The sequence below is a fragment of the Salminus brasiliensis genome, chromosome 9 (genome assembly GCF_030463535.1).
Source record: "Salminus brasiliensis chromosome 9, fSalBra1.hap2, whole genome shotgun sequence".
Taxonomy (NCBI): domain Eukaryota; kingdom Metazoa; phylum Chordata; class Actinopteri; order Characiformes; family Bryconidae; genus Salminus; species Salminus brasiliensis.
The window spans coordinates 10,325,739-10,351,328 of NC_132886.1; the positions used below are offsets into that span (position 1 = coordinate 10,325,739).

At 39.8% G+C, this 25,590-nt stretch overlaps 3 protein-coding genes across 6 annotated transcripts in view; 2 read left to right on the forward strand and 1 right to left on the reverse strand.

The window, feature by feature from the left end:
* Positions 1-1,896: 1,896 nt before the first annotated feature.
* Positions 1,897-6,085, reverse strand: pfdn2 (prefoldin subunit 2). Its single transcript, XM_072687376.1, has 4 exons — positions 5,980-6,085; positions 3,085-3,173; positions 2,828-2,951; positions 1,897-2,727 (listed from the first exon to the last, which is right to left on the reverse strand). Exons 1-4 carry the CDS (start codon positions 6,043-6,045, stop codon positions 2,539-2,541), a joined length of 468 nt encoding a protein of 155 aa, XP_072543477.1. The 5' UTR covers positions 6,046-6,085; the 3' UTR covers positions 1,897-2,538.
* On the forward strand, positions 5,832-13,173 carry nit1 (nitrilase 1). The gene is made up of 6 exons (XM_072687375.1): positions 5,832-6,455; positions 8,377-8,607; positions 9,148-9,251; positions 10,198-10,334; positions 10,429-10,554; positions 11,528-13,173. Exons 1-6 carry the CDS (start codon positions 6,358-6,360, stop codon positions 11,786-11,788), a joined length of 957 nt encoding a protein of 318 aa, XP_072543476.1. The 5' UTR covers positions 5,832-6,357; the 3' UTR covers positions 11,789-13,173.
* Positions 13,174-17,658: 4,485 nt separating this feature from the next.
* Positions 17,659-25,590, forward strand: part of clcn3 (chloride channel 3) — a 49,423-nt gene continuing 41,491 nt past the window's right edge. For 2 of the 4 annotated variants that reach the window (XM_072687378.1, XM_072687382.1), the window contains exon 1: positions 17,660-17,831. The gene's annotated coding sequence lies outside the window, so the exon portion shown is untranslated. Of the gene's footprint in view, positions 17,832-24,472; positions 24,528-25,590 lie in introns of those variants that run through there. The other 2 variants (XM_072687383.1, XM_072687380.1) reach the window with 2 other exon arrangements.

Genomic DNA, 25,590 nt, shown 5'->3' on the forward strand with positions numbered 1-25,590 from the left:
GTACCATTATAATGAACTTCTGAGGTAAATTTACAATTATAATGAACTTCTGAGGTAAATTTACAATTATAATGAACTGCTGAGATAAATTTACAATTATAATGAACTTCTGAGGTAAATGTACCATTATAATGAACTGCTGAGGTAAATGTACCATTATAATGAACTTCTGAGGTAAATTTACAATTATAATGAACTTCTGAGGTAAATTTACAATTATAATGAACTGCTGAGATAAATTTACAATTATAATGAACTTCTGAGATAAATTTACAATTATAATGAACTTCTGAGGTAAATTTACAATTATAATGAACTGCTGAGATAAATTTACAATTATAATGAACTTCTGAGGTAAATGTACCATTATAATGAACTGCTGAGGTAAATGTACCATTATAATGAACTTCTGAGGTAAATTTACAATTATAATGAACTTCTGAGGTAAATTTACAATTATAATGAACTGCTGAGATAAATTTACAATTATAATGAACTTCTGAGGTAAATGTACCATTATAATGAACTGCTGAGGTAAATGTACCATTATAATGAACTGCTGAGATAAATTTACAATTATAATGAACTTCTGAGGTAAATGTACCATTATAATGAACTGCTGAGGTAAATGTACCATTATAATGAACTGCTGAGATAAATTTACAATTATAATGAACTGCTGAGGTAAATTCTGGACTGCTGAGGTAAAATTACAATTAGAATGAACTGCTGAGGTAAATTTCGGGCTGCTGAGGTAGATTTATGATTAGAATTGCACTGCAAATGTAAATTTATGATTAGAATGAACTGCTGAGGTAAATTTACAATTAGAATGAACTGCTGAGGTAAATTCTGGACTGCTGAGGTAAAATTACAATTAGAATGAACTGCTGAGGTAAATTTCGGGCTGCTGAGGTAGATTTATGATTAGAATTGCACTGCAAATGTAAATTTACGATTAGAATGAACTGCTGAGGTAAATTTCGGACTGCTGAGATACATTTACAATTAGAATGAAGGTAAAGGTAAATTTCGGAGAGTTGAGAAATTTTCAATTAAAATGAACTGCTGGGGTAAATTTCAGACTGCAGAGGTTAATTTACGAATAGGAATGGACTGCTGTGGTAAATTTACAATTAGAAAGAACTGCTGAGGTAAATTTATGATTAGAATAGCACTGCAGAGGTAAACTTATGATTAGAATAGCACTGCAGAGGTAAACTTATGATTAGAATAGCACTGCAGAGGTAAATGTCAAACTATTTTACGATTAGAATTTCACTGCAGATTTACATTTACAATTAGAATGAACCGCTATAGTAAATGTACAACTAAAATGGCACTGCAGAGGTAAATTTACGATTAAAATGAATTGCTGAGGTAAATTTTCGGACTGCTGAGGTTAATGGCTGATTTGAAATGGACTGTTTAGGCAAACTATATAGTATATAGTATGGCTTGGTTCTTTCATATTTAGTCTAGTCTGGTGCTACTGTTTTGAGCCCTGGATGTTATTTTTAAATGAGAGAATTTCAGACATTTTGAAGGTAAAATTATTCATTAAAAAAAAGTAAAGTTTAGTTTCAATTTAATTTCAAAGCTAAGCCTCCATGCAGACCTACCCACATTTCTGTGCTTTTAACTTTTTAATACTTTAATACTTTAGTCCCCCACCACACCCCACTCACTCACAAGACTCTACTTGCATATAATTTGTTAAACATGTTTTTTTCCTCTTTTCGTCCAATTATAAATATGTTGGTGTGAACGCAAAGAAAACCAACCTTTTTTTGGACCAAGGGACCCAAGCTACAAGTACAAACACTTCTTCAAACATTGTCTTTTTTTAACAATATCTGCTAATGTCAAATAAGAACACCACAGAGAAAAAAAATCTTCACTTGTATTTTTTTTTATTAATTAACCAAAACAAAAAAAGAAAAAAAAAGGCTTCTTTGACACAAGTACAGTTTTAACAAGTGATCAAGAAGGGCTGTGCTTCACATTCAAAGTCCAATCAAGTGTAGAAGGGTCATCAAAAAGCAAATGTCATATTCCTAACCAAGGCAACGTTTTCTGAAATAATGTATTATTTTCCAAGTGCCCAGCTGAGTAAATCAAGTGCCTCAAAGGTAAGAGAAATCAATATAAAAGGCAATACCTTAGTAAGCACTGTGATGAATATAACACCATGTTGCTTTCACACTCTTTGTGTGCTAGAGTGACATGGATTTTGAATTATCTTGTGATCTATATTATCCTACTGAAAGCATTTCTAAGAAATTAAGGTTTAGAGTTTCCTCTACTAAAATGTTCTCATTGTTTGAACTCTCACTACTGTATTGAATCATCCTGGGGAGGAAAAGCCAAATCAGCTATGGTGTGTTGTCTTGTTAGGTGTGACAAAGGATTTTTAACTTTGCAATATTAGGAATATACAAACATCACTTGAAAAATTGTGTTTTTCCACAATATTCAGGCTCTCTTAAACTCAAATGCAACCCAGAACAATTCTATACTTGCTAACAATTAAACATACTAGGACACAAGCACTCCAGCTCCACTCTTAGACCCGGCTCCTTCACTCTCTTTGGCTTGACTGGTGTTGCCTTTGCCCTGTTTGTCATCTTCGCTAACCAGCCGGATGTTGTAGCGTTCCCGGTATTCTGTCAGTTCCCGCCCTTTTGACTGCATCTGTGTATTGAGCGACTCGACAATCTTCGATATCTGTCAGAAAAGGTGGAAAACAAAACAAAAAGGTGGTTTAAAAACTCCTATACATTGCTGATAACCACTGGCACACCAGTCTCCATCCATCACAACACACCTGTTCTTTATTGTTCTCCAACGCAGGCAGGACTTCTTTAACAGTCCTCTCCACAAGCACACCGCCAACTAAGCGATAGCACTTCCGTGTGGGGTCTACTTCCTTCAGTGTGTCGATGACCAGGCTAAAGGAGGACACTCAAATTACTGATCATATGCACATCACATGTATCGCAATGACAGAAGCTAGCCCAGTGAATCGAACCAGCAAAATAGATTCTTGATTGTACAAGTGACAAACTGAATTGTATTAATTACCTGTGTTCATTGATCTCCATCTCCAGCTCAGCCGACTTTGAGGCCATACTGCGCTGCTCCTGCCGCATCCTCTGGAACGTGGCCACCACCTGTCACAGGAACACATTTTTAAATGGCCTGTGCATACTATACTACACTACATCTCCTGCTATTACTCAGCCAGCCAGCAGACTTTAAATGTTATACTGTAGTACAAGTCTCAGGTCATTACTTGAAAATACGATGCAGTGTTCATGGATCTTCTGTTTTGTGCAGTACATTGCTTTCCTTTGTCAATCATGTGTAGTAATTTAGACATTTAATACTGCATTAAAATCATAAAAATAGCATTTTATTCATTCAGCTGGAAACAGCTCAATTATGTATAGTTACTTTTGTGTCAGACATTTTGCACATCAGGCTTTTGTGACAAGCTGTAGTTGCATGTTTTAATCATAAGTAGATAAAAACTGAGACATGATGCAGGTCAGGATTTAGTATTGTTTGTAATTCAGTTGCAACAAAGATAAAATTCAAGCTCAGATACAACTTTAGTAGTGAAAACCCAAAAGACTACAGAGATGACTTTCTTTATTTTGGCAATTTTAATTTGTAAACAATATTCAGCAGAATATCAATATATTTTCTGTTAAAAAGTATGATTTACAATGAAAACATAAGCTCCCCTTCCCTAAAATTAGTCACCTTGCGTGTTTAAGGTGACACTAACATCAGACTCCTGCAGATGCCGCTGCACGCAGGGGCTATGAGTCACAAAACAAATACAGTTAATGCTAAAATTGCTAAAAAAGGGAGTCACTGCATTTGGCAGTGTCAAAGACCATAGTCTGAAGGAAGTAGCTGAATCTGCAGGTGTATTGAAGCGTACAGTGACACGAATTTTCATCAGAATTGTGTCTGGAAAAACAGAAAGGGACCGCCGGCGTGTTTCATGGTTTGTAAATAAAAATCATTTTGCTTTTCTTAAAGTACACTCATATCAACATATAGAGCAGAGGGACATGTAAGAGACCTTTGCTCACCTCTACTCAAAAATGACAAGATTTGACGAGAACCCAGAGGACCGTATGCTTCGACACACCCTGCAGACTGAGCTACTTCCTTCACACTGTGGTCTTTGTCACGCCCATCACTGATTTTTGCCAATTATTAAGATCTGCTTTGCAGCCCCCATTCTCAATCTATGATCCTGCTGCACATCGCAGGTACTTGGAGGCTGATCATCCTTGTGGAGCACCATCTGCAGGAGCATTAAGGTGCCACTACAATGTTTTGCCCAGGGATCTTTTGATTTTGTCACATTTTTAAATGCCATGGATTGTTTTTACATTCATAAATATCAAATAAATGCTCATGCAAAAGCTATTTGTTGGTGTGAACAGAGTTTTCATAGATGCTGAGAACATGGGATTCTCTGCAACTGTTAAGACCTGGAGGACCACCAAAACTGTCACCTTCAGATACACAGATAAAGGGCTTGGAGGGAGGACAAAATCAAAGTAGTTAGCTAGTTGTTGGTGTTTCTATTTAGCTCTCTGTTGTTCCTTGTCTCCTTACACTGAATATGTATTTATATATGTATTGTGGGCCAGCTCTGTCCTGGGGTGCTTCTTAGACCCAGTGCAGGTGGTGGGAGACAGGAGGATGACCGCTTGGCATCCATGCTGGAGAAGAGATCACTCAATGCAAAAATACTATGTGCAATATCTCCCCCCCCCCACCCACACACACACACACACACACACACACACACACACACACACACACACAATTAAGTCATTTGCTGTAAATATTATTGCTATTGCTTTTTTAATTCTTATTTATTGTGTATATAGTGTAAATTATTTATCTACATTTTTGTAACTGAGTGTCTTGCTATCCCTTTCTGCTGTGACACTGAGAATTTCCCCACTGCGGGACTAATAAAGGACTCTTATCTTATTTGTATTTAAAAGGTCATTGATAGGAAGTTATGTAAATGAATAGTAATATAAATTAATAGTAAATATAAATTAATTACATTAAATCATTTATATATATATAATATATATATATTTTTAAAATAGGTTATCCCTTTAATAAGCGTAAAACAGCTGCAGTTCAACAGAAAGCAGTAAAAAGTAGCTGCTAATTATTACTATTAAATAAAAATAAATGTAAAAATATAAACTCATATAGTGTAAATTATTTATCTACATTTTTGTAACTGAGTGTCTTGCTATCCCTTTCTGCTGTTACACTGGGAATTTCCCCACTGCGGGACTAATAAAGGACTATCTTATCTCATCTTATCTTATCTTATGAAGAGTAATCACTGAGCATTTACACAATAATGTATGTGCATAATGTACAGTGCATCATTTTCTTAAATTGTAGCTGTATGCATTTATTTTATTTTTATTTTATTATTTATTTATTTTTAAAAAGAGCCATTTCTGTATTGCAATGTCTTTATATATTTTATTCGGGGGTAAATTCCTCTGCAGGGGCAAGTCCATAAATCAGACTCCACTCGGTGGGCTGGCAGGAACAGCTCCTCCTTTATGCTCTCAGCTCTTCCCTTATTCAGGCTTCAGACACGGCTAGAAGTAAGCAGAGCCACCGGCCGTCTAATCTACTAGCTAGGCCAGTCTGTAAAAATACAGAAACACAGACAACCCCTCCTTTAACATCGCTGCTTTACGAGTCTTTGATATAAACGATGTTCGCTCATTAATCTGCAGCTTTCACTAACAGACCCCCACACACGCCCCCGCCCGCCAGCGCGCTGCTAGCGCTAGCTTACTGCTTATTGCCCAAACGCCACGCCGCACCGCACCGCACGGCCGCTTTCACCGCTTGATCCGCTCAAATAAAGGCTCCTCGTGTGTGAAGAGGGCTTTGACCGGTCACTACCTGCTCCGGAGAGGGTGTAGCCTGCTTTCCTCCTCCACTCTTCCCCCCGCTGCTGTTCGCTGCCATGTTGAAATGAATCGCTGTGGCCGTGAGGACCCTTACAAGGGACACGAGGCTGTCCGCCAGGAACGCCTGCGCACATAGAAAACCACGCCGTGTGTCGCTAGCTGGATATGTGTATATGTTTCTGGCCTGATGGATTAAATCGGATTATTTTATCTCTCAGTTTGCTATTGTTATTGCTAAACCCTCGACTGTGAAACCAGGTGTTGGACCTGATGTTGTCCGTCGAGGTCAAAGTCGGGTAGCTAACATTTAACCCACAGGTTTCTAATGAAGTCAAAGTACTCGTTGAACGCCCATCTAAACGCGTAGTTCATGCAGGGAAAGGTTTTGTGCAGTGCGCTGAGGAAGGGTCTGTTTTCACCTGAGGGCCAGCTGCTCTGGAGGCTTCAGGCTGGCAGGAATCAGCTTAGGTGAGTAGCTAACTACAGTAACCAGCGCTGGCCTGTTTGTGATATATCCTGCAGCAGCACTGGCTTTTATGATGATATACAGCAATTTATTATTATTATTAAATCAGTAACTGCGTGGTGTGGCATTGGACGGTGAGAAGGTTCAGGTTCTGTGGGGAAAAACAGAACCACGTTTATTAAGAGACAGAAAAACACGAAGCGACGCGACTGCGTTTTTTGAACGCGACTTCAGGCTGCACACCCACGTTGCTAAGCAACGCACGAACACAGCAAACTCGCACTGCGCATCTCTTTGGCATATATATATATATATATATATATATATATATATATATATATATATATATATATATATATATATATATAAATTAATTAAATTAAATAATTTATATATATATAATATATATTTAAATAAGATATCCCTTTAATAAGCGTAGAACAGCTGCAGTTCAACAGAAAGCAGTAAAAAGTAGCTGCTAATTATTATTGCTATTAAATAAAAATAAATGTAAAAATATAAATTAATTAAATTAAATAATTTATATATAATATATATTTTAAAAAATAGGTTATCCCTTTAATAAGCGTAGAACAGCTGCAGTTCAACAAAAAGCAGTAAAAAGTAGCTGCTAATTATTATTACTATTTAATAAAAATAAATGTAAAAATATAAATTAATTAAATTAAATAATTTATATTTATATATATATAATATATATTAAAAAAAAATAAGATATCCCTTTAATAAGCGTAGAACAGCTGCAGTTCAACAAAAAGCAGTAAAAAGTAACTGCTAATTATTATTACTATTTAATAAAAATAAATGTAAAAATATAAATTAATTAAATTAAATAATTTATATATATATAATATATATTTTAAAAATAGGTTATCCCTTTAATAAGCGTAGAACAGCTGCAGTTCAACAAAAAGCAGTAAAAAGTAACTGCTAATTATTATTACTATTTAATAAAAATAAATGTAAAAATATAAATTAATTAAATTAAATAATTTATATATATATAATATATATTTAAAAAAATAAGATATCCCTTTAATAAGTGTAGAACAGCTGCAGTTCAACAAAAAGCAGTAAAAAGTAGCTGCTAATTATTATTACTATTTAATAAAAATAAATTGTGAAAATATAAATTAATTAAGGGGGGGTACACATATAGAATAAACCCCTCTATAAGTGTGGTAATAAATAAAAAAATGTCTGTTACATTGTACCAGCATACAAACCCTTTCTGTCTATTCATATGAGAAGTGGGCAATTCTGCCTGCTCAGTCTGAGCCTCTATGACTGCATGGTTGCGATATGAATGGGCTACATGAGAGTTTAAGCACTAATATCTTATCAAATCTTAAAACCCAATTCTTACATTCTTAACAGACAAATACACTTATGTATTTGTTTATATAATCTTATGTATTAAAATGAGTATGTTTACATTTTTTTTTATTTAAATTACCCAATCCCTGTTCACATGTGAAATCCCCCTATCGCTAGCAATGCCCCAATTTGGAGGAAAGTGCAGCTTCCCAGCTCCCATACAACAGTTATAACTGATGCCTGTGCTGACCAACATCACATTAGGAGTGATGTGGGGAGGAAACGTCATCAACCCACCACTGAGAGAGCAAGGCTAGTTGTGCTCTTTTGGACTCTGCAGCCTAACCCGAGATCCGAAACCTCTGATCATAGTGGCAGCACTTATGTAATGGTTTGAGTTACTCTAAACCAGGAGTGCCCAGTGCCTGGAATTTTGGTGAATTCTCTGCATAATTCCTTTACTGGGTTAGTGCAGGAAAATGACCAAACTGTGGACACCAGTCCTCCAGGAATGGATTTAACCAGTCAACAATTACTAACCATCCTTTTTTTTTTCTTTATTTCTCACACACACATTTTTTTTAGGATGGCCTCGTCACATCCTGTGGCTGCAGTGTGTCAGATGACTTCAACCCCAAATAAAGAGGCCAACTTCACTGCATGCCAGCATTTGGTCAAGCAGGCCAAAGATGGCGGGGCAAGCATGGTCTTCCTACCCGAGGGTTTCGATTACATCGGCTCCAGTCGAGAAGAGACACTACAGCTGTCTGAAAGCCTACAGGGAGACACTATCAGCAGATATTCTCAGCTAGCCAAGTGGGTGCACTTTCATTTCTTTCCTTAAACATCTTACATGCACATGTACTTTGCAGTTTAAAGATTAATAAAATGCTTTATTTTAAATAAAATTTTAAACATTTAAAAACATTTAAACATTTAAAAAACACTCAATCCCCAGTTACAGCCAATACACTTAGACTTAACTGTAAAAACAGCCAATTTTGCATCATCTGAGTTTGTTTGAATTCACTGAATGTCACACCAAAAATATTGCCACCCATTTTCAACAGTGTAGTCCGCCCATTCATGCTGAAGTGATAAGTGCTGTTGCTGCACATTTCAGGCCATCAGAATAGAGCTCATTTACATGTATCAGTTTTAAAGACTCAGTTACTAAAATAGGGATAAAAAGAGGTTGTAAAATTGCCACATAAAATATTTTTGGCATGCAAGACAACATAAACTCTGTAAGTAGAGGTACATGCAGTATATGTTTCCTTTAGTCAGGTAAAGTGGTTTGTGTGGTAGAAGGAGCTGTAAGATCTGCTGCCTTTAACCAGCCTCTGTTTCTCTAAGGGAGCTGAATGTGTGGCTTTCTCTGGGAGGTTTCCATGAAAGAGGGCATGACTGGGAAAATGACAGAAGGATCTACAACAGTCATGTCATCATTAATGAACAAGGTACCACATACACCTATATGCACCAGTGGCAATTCTACTATTATTTGGGGTATTTATTTAATTTAAAGAGTATTTAACATGAATGACATCAGCTTTAAAGCTTAAAAGAGCTTTTGAGTAGAAAGATCTTCACACACAGATCCTTTGCACAATACACACCACTAGGTCTTCACACACAGATTCACTGCACAGTGCACACCACTAGGTGGCTAATGTGTTTTTTATATCTGCTAAGAATGATTGGTTACTATTGGAGCTGGATTGTCACAATTACTCAATTTCAGTTAATTATTAAAGTGAAAATGTACCTTTTTAAAGAATTAGCTTTGAAATTGTCATATTATGTATGTTTTAAATTCTCTCATAGTAAGAAACAGTATCTCGGTCCCACTTTACTTTAAATGTCTCTAATAACTCAATAACAATGAAAATAACAAAGTCAGAGTTATCGATGCATTACAGTAGTACTGCCTATGTCATTTAATTATGTATAATTATATGAATATTTAGTATTATTTGTTCTTTTCATTTTCAATAATGAATCCAAATTCTGAAAATAAAAAATACAATAATTTTGTTGTTCATTTATGAATATAATACCAGGTTGGGGGAAAAAAAACCTTACATGATTAATATTTATAATTAATGGTAGATTATTGATTACTAGGGTAGTGTATAGATAGTCTATAGTCTATATATTGGTTGGTATCATTATAAGAGAAGAAGAACAGAATAAAACGTTCCAATCAGAGCATGCTATTAGACTACCACTACTCAGAACACCTGAGTTTGTTCTCCTACCATGATACTGCAATGTATGCATCAGTACTGCCTCCAGAGACCTCCAGAACTGGTACTAAGAGTCATGGGTCTACACACTTCCAGACTTCCATCTCTTGGCATTAACATAACATACAACACAACCTTTGGTGTGTTTTATCTACAGGTGAGATTGTGGCAGTGTACAGAAAAGGTCACCTATTTGATGTGGAGTTGGCGGGAAAAGGTGTGTCTCTGAAAGAAAGTGCTTTCACCATTCCTGGGCCTAGTTTGGTGCCTCCTGTTCAAACGCCCGTGGGAAAGGTATGGTAGCCGAGTCGCTACAGGGCTGTTTGAAGTGTTTGTTGTTGTAGCTGTGTTAACTAGCGCTAATATTATCTGCTCAATGGCTTCATAGGTGGGATTGGGTATCTGTTATGACCTGCGCTTCCCTGAGCTGTCACTAGCTCTCCAGAGACAAGGGGCGGAGATCCTGACTTATCCATCCGCATTTACTGTGGCAACCGGGACGGCCCACTGGGAGGTAATACACTGTCTGTACTGGTTGCCTAGTGTGGCACGAAGTCTGGGCAGGTGGAGACTGCATTTCTTACAGAAGTTTTCATTTGACTGACTGTACGCCAGGGTTGGGGGTTTTCATTCAAATATACAAACATGAAAACTCATTTATTTATTTTCTTAATCAGGTGATCAAATAACAGACAGACAGGTTGGAATGTAGAAATGAACTTAATTGTGCATTACATTGCATTACTGTGCATCTTCATTTATTGTTTAATTAAACCACAATTTATATTTTTTTCAAATGCAAGCAGTTTCACAAACATACTCCTTGTGGCATTTTGTGAAAACATCCGATTTGCCCAACAAAAGCCTTTTAAAAAAAGTTTTTTAAAATTCTTAAAAATGTAATTCTGCAGCATCTGTAACTTTGTGATGCTCCCAGTCATGGCAGTGGTAATGCACAAAGTAGAGTAATTTTTCTCTAATTTCTCTTTCTAGACTAGACAAGATACACACTAGTGATCAATCACACACAGTAACGGTGAGAACACAAGCCCAGAGCGGTGGGCAGTCTGGGGACCTGGGGAGCAGAGAGGGTGAAGGGCCTTGCCCAAGGGCCTAACTATGGCAGCTTGCCGAACCCGGGTATTGAACCCACAGCCCTGTCATCAATAGCCTGGAGCTCCAACCGCTGAGTCACAGTAAACATATTGCACATTATTAAATCTAGGGTGTTTGAAAGTAAAGGCATATTAAATACATTGTTGTTTTAATATGGTACATTCAGAAAGTGAATTGGAATTATGCTGTAAACCATACAGAACATTTATGCTGGTTTACTGTACAGGATCTGTTCATACAAATATGGCTTGAATCCGATTCAAAAAGTTTGTGTGGTGTTGTGTTGTTCAAACTGCAGAAAATCTGTCCTGCTCCTGGATATCTGTTCCCTGTTACAGACGCCGCCTCACAGTACCCTCTCTTTCTTCCAGGTGCTTTTGCGAGCCAGAGCTATCGAAACCCAGTGTTTCGTTCTGGCTGCAGCACAAGTTGGAGCTCACCATGCGAAGCGCTCATCATACGGCCATGCGCTAGCTGTGGATCCATGGGGTGTGGTCTTGGGGGACTGTGGAGGAACTGAGGGGGGTGTAGCTATGGTGGAGATGAACCTGCAGAGACTACAAGACACTAGAAGGGACATGCCGGTTCAACAGCACAGGAGGGAGAGAGAATACTACAGTGGTCTGGACTAAACAGAATGGTCTAAACGGAGACAGAGAGCTTATCTGCAAATGTCAAGGGTTTTGAGAAAGCTTAGCCAGTGTCTGCACCGTGGCATATCCTGAGGACCAGCATTTCTTTTGTTTTGGGTTTTTCTTCAGGAATTTGTACAACTTGATCAATTACTGGGTTGTGGTGACATGGAAGATTGAGTGACCGCTTAGACACCCAACAGCAAATAAGATTTTGCAGGGTTTGCTTTTACATCTCACCCACAGATGCAGTCCTGTGGCTTCAATATTGCTCTTGATTAAAAAAAAACCATTCCAGGAAATCATGAGGCGTTTTTTTACATAGTAGTTTTTGACATGTTGTAAAATGCCTCTCCAATACCTGTGAAATGGAAAAATTAATCTTCTGTTTAAAATGAAAATTAAAAGAAAATTAACCAATAAGTGAACCCCTTTGTTAAAGAGCTAATTGCCAAAATTTGTTTCAGTAAAGGAGATCAGATTGGAAGAGTGAATTAAATAAAGGCACTTTATAAAGGCAATCTGTTCTTCTCAAGAAAGATTAGTAAGTCTGAACCATACCTTTATGCGAACACAACTTTAAGAAGACCTCAAAAGACGTGCTCTTAGAAAGACACACTAGGCTGGAAAAGCTTCAAAAGCACTGCTAGAAATCTGGTCGTACATCAATCCACTGTTCCACGAGCCACACATTTTCCACAGATGGTACAGAATTCAGGACTGGGCGTCTTCTTAAGACCCCTCTAAGAACACAACAAGCAACCCTGTGAGAGAAAAAGAGCCCAAAGGTAAAAGCAAAAGACCCACAGAATTCTCTACAAACTGCAACAACCTGTGTTCAGTGTGTCTGCTATAAACACTGAGTAGGAAGTTTCCTCAAAGCCCAAAGTTTGCTCTGGATCACCTGGATGTTCCACAATAGACCATTATCACACTGCTGCATTTAAGAATGTGGAAGCATAAATAGCAGTATTAAACTGCTTCCGTCGTGTTGTAATGGCTGAGGTTACTGCCCTTTCTTAAATACACCCATAATTCAACCAAACACACTGACCAGAGTATCCACTCCATATAGCTTAAACATGTTCAGCTCTGCTGAAAAACTCATAATGCTCATAATGTTTCATTTTCAACAAGATGACCAATAAAACCAGTTAATCTGAAGTGGTGTGAACACAGGGCTGAGCGCAGGACCAAACAGCTTGGTTAAAACCCTTGAGAAAAAGACCTGTCTGTGTTCAGGGCACTTGCTAATGTTGCTAATGCTATGGCATGACCCAAACAGGGCTGTGCACACAGTTATTCATTTCAAGGGTTCACTTACTTTTTCTAGCCTGCACTGTGAATGTTCTCAATATGCTCAATAAAAGTCATATCCATTAAAACCGTTTGTGCGTTATTAGTTTAATTAGATTGTGTTTATATATAGTTGGGAATTGATCAGACCATATTTACAAGCAATCAATGCAGAAATCCAAGTAATTATCAAGAGTAACTTAAATGTTTTCTTACACTTACATATTTTTTTACAACTCTAATGTTCAGGTAAGTTTTTTTTTAATGTTTTTTTTACACAAAATGTATATAAAAATGTAGTGCAGTTTAACAGTTTTTCACCTGTGGGATACGAAAGGTAAGCTTTGAATGTGATGCAACAATCACCTTAAACTTTAATGATTGAATGAATTAATCTTCTGTTTAAAATGAAAATTAAAAGAAAATTAACCAATAAGTGAACCCCTTTGTTAAAGAGCTAATTGCCAAAATTTGTTTCAGTAAAGGAGATCAGATTGGAAGAGTGAATTAAATAAAGGCACTTTATAAAGGCAATCTGTTCTTCTCAAGAAAGATTAGTAAGTCTGAACCATACCTTTATGCGAACACAACTTTAAGAAGACCTCAAAAGACGTGCTCTTAGAAAGACACACTAGGCTGGAAAAGCTTCAAAAGCACTGCTAGAAATCTGGTCGTACATCAATCCACTGTTCCACGAGCCACACATTTTCCACAGATGGTACAGAATTCAGGACTGGGCGTCTTCTTAAGACCCCTCTAAGAACACAACAAGCAACCCTGTGAGAGAAAAAGAGCCCAAAGGTAAAAGCAAAAGACCCACAGAATTCTCTACAAACTGCAACAACCTGTGTTCAGTGTGTCTGCTATAAACACTGAGTAGGAAGTTTCCTCAAAGCCCAAAGTTTGCTCTGGATCACCTGGATGTTCCACAATAGACCATTATCACACTGCTGCATTTAAGAATGTGGAAGCATAAATAGCAGTATTAAACTGCTTCCGTCGTGTTGTAATGGCTGAGGTTACTGCCCTTTCTTAAATACACCCATAATTCAACCAAACACACTGACCAGAGTATCCACTCCATATAGCTTAAACATGTTCAGCTCTGCTGAAAAACTCATAATGCTCATAATGTTTCATTTTCAACAAGATGACCAATAAAACCAGTTAATCTGAAGTGGTGTGAACACAGGGCTGAGCGCAGGACCAAACAGCTTGGTTAAAACCCTTGAGAAAAAGACCTGTCTGTGTTCAGGGCACTTGCTAATGTTGCTAATGCTATGGCATGACCCAAACAGGGCTGTGCACACAGTTATTCATTTCAAGGGTTCACTTACTTTTTCTAGCCTGCACTGTGAATGTTCTCAATATGCTCAATAAAAGTCATATCCATTAAAACCGTTTGTGCGTTATTAGTTTAATTAGATTGTGTTTATATATAGTTGGGAATTGATCAGACCATATTTACAAGCAATCAATGCAGAAATCCAAGTAATTATCAAGAGTAACTTAAATGTTTTCTTACACTTACATATTTTTTTACAACTCTAATGTTCAGGTAAGTTTTTTTTTAATGTTTTTTTTACACAAAATGTATATAAAAATGTAGTGCAGTTTAACAGTTTTTCACCTGTGGGATACGAAAGGTAAGCTTTGAATGTGATGCAACAATCACCTTAAACTTTAATGATATCTCAAATTCGTCCACTTGCCACAACACACAGTGCATCCCAAAAACACCAGAATTTTCGGTTCCACCTTAAATAGTGGCTACTACACCGTGGCTGTAGTAGCCTGCAGCTGAATGAATGAGTGAGATGCTGTCCATAATGTGCAGCAGTTAAATCCACATCTTCTCCTGAACAACCAGTGTCAGGTAGTCCAGGTAGGTTCCAGTGACCTGCCTGGCCTTGCTGACCACAGTATTCAGTATTGGTATTGACTGCCTTCATTGACGCTGCATAAACAGCACTTTGTAAAGCACAATGTAAATGTGACACTCGCTACCACACATTAAAAGTACACCAGTCTCCTCAGGAAGTCAAGCTGCTGGGAAGTTAAATGTCGGGGTCACGTGGCCGTGTGTTCTATGTTGTGAAATGGCCATGTTTTAAAAAATACAGCGTAAACCTTAAATCCATCAAAATCAGTTCACCAGTGTTTACACAGTTTCTGTGTTTCAGGAACACATGTTCAAACACATCTGCACATCACCCACAGAGCCTCATTATTAATACTGCAGGTTCAGCTCACAAACACCCCGGCATTCTCAGAGCTGCGCTTCACACATTCAGTTCCCTTTTTAGAAAGAGAGAGGGGGAGAGGAGGGGGAGAGGAGGGGGAGGGAGGGAGATGTCAGAGTCAGATAGAGATGTGGAGACAAGAGTGAGACAGAAAAAAAGGGATGTGGGAGAGACTAAGACATGGAAGAGAGAGAGATAGAAAGAAAGAACATGAGGAAGAGAGTGAGAGATGTGAGTGACAGGAAGAGAGGGGGTGAGGAAAAGAGTGAGAGATGTGAGTGACAGAAAGAGAGGGGGTGAGGAAGAGAGTGAGAGATGTGAGTGACAGAAAGAGAGGGGGTGAGGAAGAGAGTGAGAGATGTGAGTGACAGAAAGAGAGGGGGTGAGGAAGAGAGTGAGATGTGTGAGTGACAGAAAGAGAGGGGGCGAGGAAGAGAGTGAGATATGTGAGTGACAGAAAGAAAGGGGGTGAAGAAGAGAGTGAGAGGTGTGAGTGACAGAAAGAGAGGGGGTGAGGAAGAGAGTGAGATGTGTGAGTGATAGAAAGAGAGGGGGCGAGGAAGAGAGTGAGATATGTGAGTGACAGAAAGAAAGGGGGTGAAGAAGAGAGTGAGAGGTGTGAGTGACAAAGAAAGGGGGTGAGGATGAGGAAGAGAGTGAGATGGATGTCAGAGAGAGAGAGTGAGAGAATAAAAGGGGATGAGGGACAGAGTGAGACAGAATGAGAGGGGAAGCGGGAGAGAGTGAGAGAAATGGGAGAGTGAGACATAAAGAAAGGATATGGCTGAGAGAGATGGAGAGTGAGACAGAACAAGAGGGGATGAGGGACAGAGTGAGACAGAAACAAAGGAATTGTGGGATGGCGAGAGTCAGCAAGACTCTTGGTAGAGTGAGAGAGATAAAAGAGACAGAAATGGAAGGAAAGACAGAGGAAGTAAGTGAGATGGCAGAGTGAGACAGAAAAAGGGGTTGTGGAAGAGAGTGGGATGAAAGAGAAGGAATGATGAAGGGAATTAGAGATTGAAGAGTGAGGCGTAAATAGAGGGGTTTGTGGACACAGCACGGGAGATGCGGGAGCGTGACAGGATTAGGGAGCTGAGGGAGAGAGTGAGAGACAGAGGAGAATGAGACAGACAGGTTGTGGAAGAGAGTGAGAAAAATTAAAGAGTGAGACATAAAGAAGGGATATGTCTGAGAAAGATAAAAAGTGAGATCAAAACAAGAGGAATAAGGGGGAAGAGTGAGACAGGAAAACAGGGGTTGTGGGAACGAGTAAGAGATGGGAGAGTGAGACAGAACAAGAGGGAATAATGGCAGGAGTGAGAGACGGAGAGTGAGACAGAACAAGAGGGAATAATGGCAGGAATGAGAGACGGAGAGTGAGACAGAACAAGAGGGAATGATGGCAGGAATGAGAGAAGGAGAGTGAGACAGAACAAGAGGGAATGATGGCAGGAGTGAGAGATGGAGAGTGAGACAGGACAAGAGGGAGTGATGGCAGGAATGAGAGATGGAGAGTGAGACAGAGCAAGAGGGAATGGTGGCAGGAGAGAGATGGGAGAGTGAGACAGAAAAGAATGAATGATGGCAGGAGTGAGAGACAGAGAGTGAGACAGAACAAGAGGGAATGATGACAGGAATGAGAGATGGAGAGTGAGACAGAACAAGAGGGAATGGTGGCAGGAGAGAGATGGGAGAGTGAGACAGAAAAAAATGAATGATGGCAGGAGAGAGAGACAGAGAGTGAGACAGGACAAGAGGGAATGATGGCAGGAGAGAGAGACGGAGAGTGAGACAGAGCAAGAGGGAATGATGGCAGGAGAGAGAGACGGAGAGTGAGACAGAGCAAGAGGGAATGATGGCAGGAGAGAGAGACGGAGAGTGAGACAGAAAAGAGGGGATGAGAAAAAGTAAGAGATGTGAGTGAGACAGAAAGAGAGGGGACAAGGAAGAGAGAGAGTGATGTGAGACAGAAAAAGGGGTTGTGGGACAGAGTGAGATGAAAGAGTGAGACAGAAAGAAAAGGAATGATGGCAGGAGTGAGAGAGATGGGAGAGTGAGACAAAAAGAGGGGACGAGCAAGAGTGAGAGAGATGTGAGTGAGACAGAAAGGGGGTTGTGGGAGAGAGTGAGATGAAAGAGTGAGAAAGAGAGAGAAGGAATGATGGAGGGAGTGAGCGAGATGGCAGAGTGAGACAGACAGAGAGGGGACGAGGACGATAGGGACAGAGGACAGAGTGAGCGAGTGAGCGAGTGAGTGAGTGCAGGAAGGGAGGGAGAGAGAGAGAGAGAGAGAGAGAGAGAGAGAGAGAGAGAGCGCGCGCGATGCTGGGGGCACACCGGAAGCAAACGTCACTGACACAGGAATGGGCTAAAATCACCTCCACAGCCGAACATGGCTCAGAAATCCTGAGAGGGGGTTTATTGGGTCTGGTTTATTTGAACGTCCGAGCCGGAGAAAGCATGGTCTGTTCCCTCAGGGTCGGTTTCCAGGCTGTTTTGAGGTAAGGCAGCGCTGTCGGCTCGGCTGGGGATGAGCGCTTAGCAGCTGTTAGCTCCGTTAGCTCCTGCTCATCTGCTCCTCAACTCTCTAAAGGGCTCGTCATGAGCAAAACCTTTACACCAAAATCCACACTTAAACCAGCGGGGTTTGCTTAATAATACCCGGGTGGAGCAGCACTTGGACAGTGCAGGCTGTATTACAGCCCTCAGCTGTGTGATATGAGTGTAGCTGAGTGTGGGTTTAATAGTCCTTATTAATGAGACTTTCGTCCTCAGTGTTTTAGGCAGGCCTCCTCGTTCACACAGGTGGGGATTTAGTGCTAGCTAGCTAAAACCCCTATTATAATCATAATAATAATCATAAGATTGATCAGGGCAGCTCCTTGGTGTTTTTAGGGCTGTGAACGTTGAAGCCCTGCCATGGCCTTCATATGGAGCTGGACCTTTAAAACAGGTCTTTCTTGGGTCGATCAACTGGTTTCCAACATGTATCAGATCTCAGATCAGTCCTAAAGGTGTAGACAGCTGCTCAGCCAGTTCACCTGAGCTTTGATTCAGGCTCTGAAATGGTTTAAATGTGGTGTGAAATGGTTCAGACAGACATGCTGGGTTTCCTTACACTGGTGATACCCTACAGAGCTTCATGATGATCGATAGAAATGCTCCAAAATGACTGATCTGGAATCAGATCTGTGTGTTATCCATTGGAAGTTAAGACCATATTTAAGTATGTGCCTCTAAAATGTATTGTTTTATGAGATATGAGGTTTTTACACTGATTTTATTTGCTATGCAAAACTAGGTAACTTATATAAACTTCAGCGAATCCCTTGAGGTCTCCAGTAAAACAGCAGTGGGCAGAGTGACGATATTTTATCGAACTGTGATCAATTTTGTCATCGTGATGCAGAATAAGCTTTTCTAAGCATATCGAGGATATCGCCGGAGCTCGATGAAGCTCTGATCGACAGCACGTGTAATTAGTGCTGTTTGATTAGATTAGATTGAACATGTCGCTGAACTTGATGGCGGCAGTCAAAAGCTGATCAGCACCTCGAGGAACCGAGACTGAAAAGAGGAACCCATCCTCCTCTGGTCGACACCGGATAGCTCCATAAAAAACACAACAATGAGAATAAAATGGACCAAAAAATGGTGAAGTACGAGCTGTGGAAGGTGAAGGTGCATGCAGGTAAACAGTCACATGCACGGCTGTGAATAACAGTTTGTGATGAAGCTTTCGGACGTCCTGACCCGTCCTGATGAGAACAACAGTGAGGTCTCATTATGGATCATCCCAAAGGTTGAGCTGGAGCTGGAGCTGGAGCTGGAGTTTGATAGAGCTTCATAGCCACAGATAATGCAGTTCTGCTGACCCACAGATCAGTTCTGAGAGACTTTATATGCCTCTGGTTAGAGCTGGGTAATATGACAATATTTTATTGTATGATGATCAATTTTATCATTTCACGATATTCTTTTATGAGTGTATTGTGGATATCATCAGTTCGTCAGTAATGTAATCAGTCTTATTGAATTCAATGGAGTGCAGCATATTTTAGATTATAAATATATTTTATAGTAAAACTCACGATACAGTTTGTAATTTGGAGTATTTGGATAGCGTTTTTTTATGTTATGCTGTTGATGCCGTTGATTTTGTCTGTGATAAAATATTGCAATTAATATTGTATATCGTAAACTTCTACCTCTGGTCCACATTCAGCATTTGGCCATGGTGGTTGGTTTAGGCTTGTGTGAGGGTTTCTACCCTCAAAAAAGGTTCTTTAAATGATTCCATAGAAGAACCACTTTTGGTTCCCAAAACCAAGAACCGTTTGTAATACAGTGTGAGGAACGTATTGAATGCATGAAGAAGCTCCTCACAAACATCTCTATTACAGAAATGAATTCTCTATACAATCAAAAGTGGTTCTTCTATGGTTTATTTTTAAGAGTGTATGAGCACCAGGTCTGCTAATGATGCCCTTCTATTTGTGTTATACAAGCTGTCTGTGGTGCCCCTAATTAGAAATGTAGAATTAAGAAGTGTATCTGGCTACGTTTGGTCATATAGGGCCAGTCTAGTGAAACCTCAGGTAAGACAAAAGACTTTCCACTATGGATTCACAGTTGGGGCTACAGTTTAGTCTAAGACTAGACCTAAATCATCCGGCAAACCTGTTGATATTGCTGCTGTTTCTGCCTGATTTCAAGTTGCAGGCTTTCTTCCTTCAGAGCTTGTAGAGAAGTACTGCCAATAGAACCGGACTCTAAGCAGATAAACATGAACCTATTGGCACCATGCTGCCTAATGCCAGGCGTGGGCTAGAGGGGTATAAAGACCCCCAGCATTGAGCTGTGGAGCAGTGGAATAACTGTGTTCTCTGGAGTGATGGTTGGTCCGATACTTTTGGGATGAGTTGGGGATGAGGTGGGATGGTGAGCATCCAACATCCTGACCTTCCTAATGCTCTTAATGCTGAATGCAGTCAGATCCTCACAGCAAATGCTATCTCTGGTCAGTAGAGACTGTTACTCCAACAAAAGCAGGATGAACACTTTTTTTTTAATACCCTTGATTTCAGAAGAAACTGTGAATGAGCGGGTGTCCCAATACTTTAGTCTATTCCACTGTTTACAGGCGGTGTGAATGTAATGTAAGATGATATTACGTCTTCAGTTTGCTGATGTCTGAGCAAGGAATAATCCCTTCTCCTGGCTTTGTAGAAAGTCGCCCACCTTCTGAAGTCAGTGTGCCTCTTTATAACAGGGAATTACTTAATATCCTCAGTCTAATCCTGTATGCCAGAGTGAGTGCTACATTGATACGCTCTCCTGGTGTCTTATAGAGCCGTAATTGGATTAGCTTTTTATGGTTATTGTTAAAACGTAGCCAGATCTTTTACGCTACAGGTGAAGAACGGCGGTGCTTCAGTCAGTGTTTACTGTTCTGTCTGAAAGTGGATCCTTCAGTACGGTTATCAGGGCTTAATGTGTTGGTGCTTGTGGTAGTTTTTTTTTGTGCTACTAGTCTGTCGAAAGTGCTGAGTTTGGGCTTTAAAAGAGGACCTAAAAATGCTGATTCATCTCCAAGCAACAGTCACCCCGGATACGCCTCCATGACAACAGAGATAGAAGGTGGATGTTTTGGGTTTGGGTGTATGTGGATAGTCTTGTGTAACAGTGCTTGTTGCAGCAACAGAAAGAAAACAGCTAGTGAGCAAAAAGAGTGTCTGTGCTCTCAGGTTTCTGTCAAAATACAGCCACGTGGTGCTCGTATACGTGTCCATTGACAGTGTCCACATGACAGCGGTGCAATATAACACACACACACACACATTCAGACAGCTTGTAATCTTGCTGCGCTTCATCTCTCAGCTCTGTAATCTCTGTAACGCACCTTTCCTCTCACCTCTCCGCTCACAAGTTGCCATGGAGACCTGATCGTCACTCTCGATTTTAGCTGATGTCACCTCAGAGTCCATCAGGCAGATACGTGGCGGGACCACATACGAGTCTGCCTCTTTCAGTAATGCTTCTACTGCAGCTCTGGTCATGCATTTGATCCTGTTTAGAGATGGTTCAGTGGAGTCCAAATCCATAATTGAAGTGGACGGAGTTTCCATTATGGATGAGATTGAAAATAGAAAAAAAACTGAGAAGACCAAACTAGGGTGTAGGTCTTCCAACACAGTGGTCCAATTTAAATATTGTTCTTGTCAATGTGCTTCTAGCCTTAAAAGTTGATTAGTTTGAACCTTCAAATTGAAGAATTGATGCCTTTGAAACCCCTTGTTGCTTTGGTTGAAGTTGCTGGAATTAGTTTTTTGGGGACAATTTGAGGATGCACCATTTAGCCTTAACCTTAAAACCAATGACTGATGTCTAGACGACTTTGGTGATGACATTTGGACCAATTATGGTGGCTAGACGATTGGGTCAGAAAGTCTGCAAAACATCAGGCAGGTCTTGTGGGGTCTTTCTAGTATGTAGTGGACAGTACCTACCAAAAGTGCTCCAAGAAAGGACAGCCGTTATATTGGCCCAGAACATTTTATGCCACCGACGTAATGATAATAAAGCATAATAGCATTACAATGCAGTTACGTCCTTTTAAAGCGCAATAATCTTTGAATGAATAATTAATGCATTGGTCATAATGCATATAGATATCACTGCCTGCTCACAGACTTGAGCCACGCCTTCCAACAGAGGGCAGGACAGCATGGCTAAAATATTGGTGACCTTTATTCTTATATAAGCAAACACACAAATAAACACAAAGGTCAGTATTGAGGTCAGCAAAAAATGTACTGAGGTCATGTCCATATATTGTGCGATAAGTCTGTAACGTAGATTGTGATCTAGTGGAGGCCCTGTGGAGGCCCCATTTCCTAATATACAGGATTTAAAGGATCTGCTGCTAATGTGTTGGTGCCAGATACCACAGAACCATGCCTCGACGGGTCAGAGCTGTTTTGGCAACGTGAGGGGGGGACCTGCACAATACCCTAATAGTAAGCACCAGTCTGCACCCCACTCCAGCATGTTATATATAATTATAACTATAATTATAATTATAATTATAGACAATATGGGTAGTCATCTGTTTGCATCAATGCTGATGCTGTAGGTCTCTCCCAGATGGTGAGGTATGTGGTTTAGTAATTCAACAATGGTATCAGATCGGTGTCGGGTATCGGCCGATACACAAACTTCATGTATCGGAACAGAAAACGATGGATCGGTGCATCCCTGCTGGAAACACCTGATTTACACTGTCTCTTTGTAAACATCGTTTGAAGCAGCTTGGCAGGACGAGGGTGGAGTGTTTCACCTTTCTGCTCTACAAGAATAGGTTGAAGTTTGACCGTCCGAATTAAACCGTAAGTGGCCTCGGTCAGGGTTCAGCAACCTTTCAGCTTATGAGAGACGGAGGATGTGTTACTCCGCTTGCTTTGAGTGCCGGATGGCATCCAATTGAATTAAATGAATTGAATTTCTTGCTTTAATTTGATATAAATCCGCGGCAGACTGTGTTTTCATTTGTTCTGAGGAGCACCGAGTAGAAAGCCAAGTGCCCTGAGGCAGAATGGGCTGTTGTGGGGTTTTTATGTGTTGGACACAGTCGGATCACTTCCCCTTTCGTTTTTTTTGACTCCCGGGGCATAAATGCCATCTGCAGTTTGTAGCCTGAAGCTCTTGAATTGCTCTTGAAATGCAGTTCATGTGTAAGTTGGATTTGGTACAGTAGCAATTCCTCGTTTCCATTTTCAGTTTTAAAACCTTGAGGATTAGCTGATACTGAAAGTAATCTAATTTTTGTCTTTAAAAATGTCAAATCTGAAGTTGAATCTATTCAATGAAAGTCCCCCTGAAATCGAAATTGACCTTTATTTACATTTCTGCTTCATGCCCGTATTAGGCACTTTGGGTCTAAATGTGATTGGATGAATAAAATCAGTAGCATTTTCAAAAATCGACAGAGTGGTTAAAAAAGGGATAAAGGTCCAAACCCAACACATTTTCTGTGACTGGATCCTCGTACTTGTACTTGTATATTCATATATCCACCCCATAAGCAGGCTAACACTACTAAGTCAGTGTATCGCTAACTCTAACTCATCACAGCACCAGCACCTCAAACCCTTCTACACTGCTAGGTTTCTTTTCTGCCCTGTCCTGTTAATGTGGATTGGACAAATGTATCTGGACACCTATCATTCATTGTTCCTTCTGAAATCAATAGTATTTAAAGGAGTTTCTTTATTTCTTTTTGTTGGAGTTACTGTCTTTACTCTCCAGGCAAGAACTCTTTCTAAAGCTATTGGATGGAGCACCAACTATCATGCCAGGGTTCACAGTTCCACTGCTCCTCAGCTCAATGCTGGGGGGCTTTATACCCCTCCAGACCATGCCTGGCATTAGGCATGGTGCCAGTGGGCTCATATTTAGTCCTATACTGTCAGCAGTACTGTGTGTGTGCCTTTGCACATCTGTGTCAGTAGTGAGTGTAACCTAAAGTAGCTGAATGCATTCATTCATTCATTAGAAGGACATAAAGTGCTGTCTTCATAATAATCATGTGAAGTCTGGGTCTGTCATTTTAACTGATGACAAAGCCTTTCTTGTCTCTTTTTTCACATGACCGTACCAGATGCTGCAACATGTGGCCCATATTTAGCCTCTGAAGAGCTTCTGTTTGGCTTGCATAAGTTTTACATATCCAGTTCTGCTACAGATCAATCCCCTCTGATTATTTGTCGTTGGGTTGTGCCTCATCCTGAGATTAGACCACTGGCTGACCCACTGTAGAGACGCTGCAATACACACCTGCTCTTTCAGCCGAAGTCTTAGATTTTGGTCATGAGATCTTTGCACGGAAGCCTTTATTTAAACAGTGGACTCCGGGTGCGGCTCTGTTTAAATGATTCCTGCTATTATAATTGAGGAACTCTTTCCAGCTCAGGCTTGTGACTGTAATCTTTCACGTGATTAGTCACGACCCATCTTTCTCTCTCTCCCTCTCTCTCTCTCTCCCTTTCTGAAAAGGGGATTTTTGGGAAGTCATAATCTCTCTCAACAGTCCGGCTGCACAGCCAGCAGGCGGGAGTACATTAATATAAGGGAATTATTGCTGCAGGGAGATTTGCGAAGAATATGCCTCCCTTTGCAACTTCGCAGTGACCTGACCTGTAAGACCTTCATACGTCTTCTGTTTTCTGAATGCTGCTTAGAAATGACTGCAAACTCTTAGACTAGAGGAGCTTTTTCTGTGTGTGAAGCACATTTTTAGTTATTACTGGTTTTAGTGCAGTTCTGTTTTACTTCTTTTCAGTTACAGCTGTTACAGTTTACATTGCCTGAACGTTTCTGTGAATGGACCACAAAAAGGTCCAAAATGACTTTAGTCACATGATTATGTTCAATTTTAAAAATGCCTATAAAATGTTTATAAAAGTTGTCTTTTTGAGATTTGATGGTGTTATGTAGCTAAAAGTACTGTGTAAATGTCTGTCTAATATGGCCTTAAAGACGGGGATTATATAAGTTACATAAATGGAGACAGTCTTGCATTAAAGTTTGGCCACTTAAGCTCGAGTGGTGTTTTGTTGTTTTTTGAAATTGCTAATAAATTTGACTTAGTATTGCGTCTTTATTATTTTTCTTTATTATTTATTCAGTTATTGCAGCAAATTAAATTTGGTTAATAAACAGTCATTTGTTGTCTGTGAAAGATTTGTTAACTCTTTCTAATTTAGAAAATCAAAACAAATGTGTAATTTGACCTGGTTTGAAGCTGATCTCACACTAGTAAACCCATGGTTCTTAAAATTAGGTTCCTGACATAGCCAGCGGCTCCGTGGGCCAACTTTGATATGAGCTAAAAGAAACCTATCAGACCTATCAGATCAGCATCAGTGTGTCCATCACTCAGGAAATCAGTTAAAATCTACTATACTTCAAGGACCATGACATCATTAAGTTCAATAAGGTTCATGAAGGTTTCAGTAAGGATAGTGACAGTAGGTAAAAGTGGGCTTTGACCAGCAAACAAGACCATGAGTTTAGCACATATAATTTTTTTGGTATTCTAGCAAATCAGACCTGTTTGCTGCAGTTACTTTCCCTCCCTGGGCTTCAGTGGTCCACTGTCTCTGAACTATAGCTGTGTATAGATGGCCGAGAGCTGTCAAACCTAAAGACAGGATTGTGTGTGGAGGCGAGAGGGATGTAAAGCCCTATAAGAGTATAGAG

Coding starts and splice junctions, on each gene's coding strand:
- pfdn2 (XM_072687376.1), bottom strand. CDS start 6,045: ATGGCAGCGAACAGCAGCGGGGGGAAGAGTGGAGGAGGAAAGCAGGCT. Junction 2,952..3,084: donor ATGGAGATCAATGAACACAG/GTAATTAATACA, acceptor GTCCTCCTTTAG/CCTGGTCATCGACACACTGA. Junction 2,728..2,827: donor TGGAGAACAATAAAGAACAG/GTGTGTTGTGAT, acceptor CTTTTCTGACAG/ATATCGAAGATTGTCGAGTC.
- nit1 (XM_072687375.1), top strand. CDS start 6,358: ATGCAGGGAAAGGTTTTGTGCAGTGCGCTGAGGAAGGGTCTGTTTTCA. Junction 8,608..9,147: donor AGATATTCTCAGCTAGCCAA/GTGGGTGCACTT, acceptor TGTTTCTCTAAG/GGAGCTGAATGTGTGGCTTT. Junction 9,252..10,197: donor TGTCATCATTAATGAACAAG/GTACCACATACA, acceptor TTTTATCTACAG/GTGAGATTGTGGCAGTGTAC.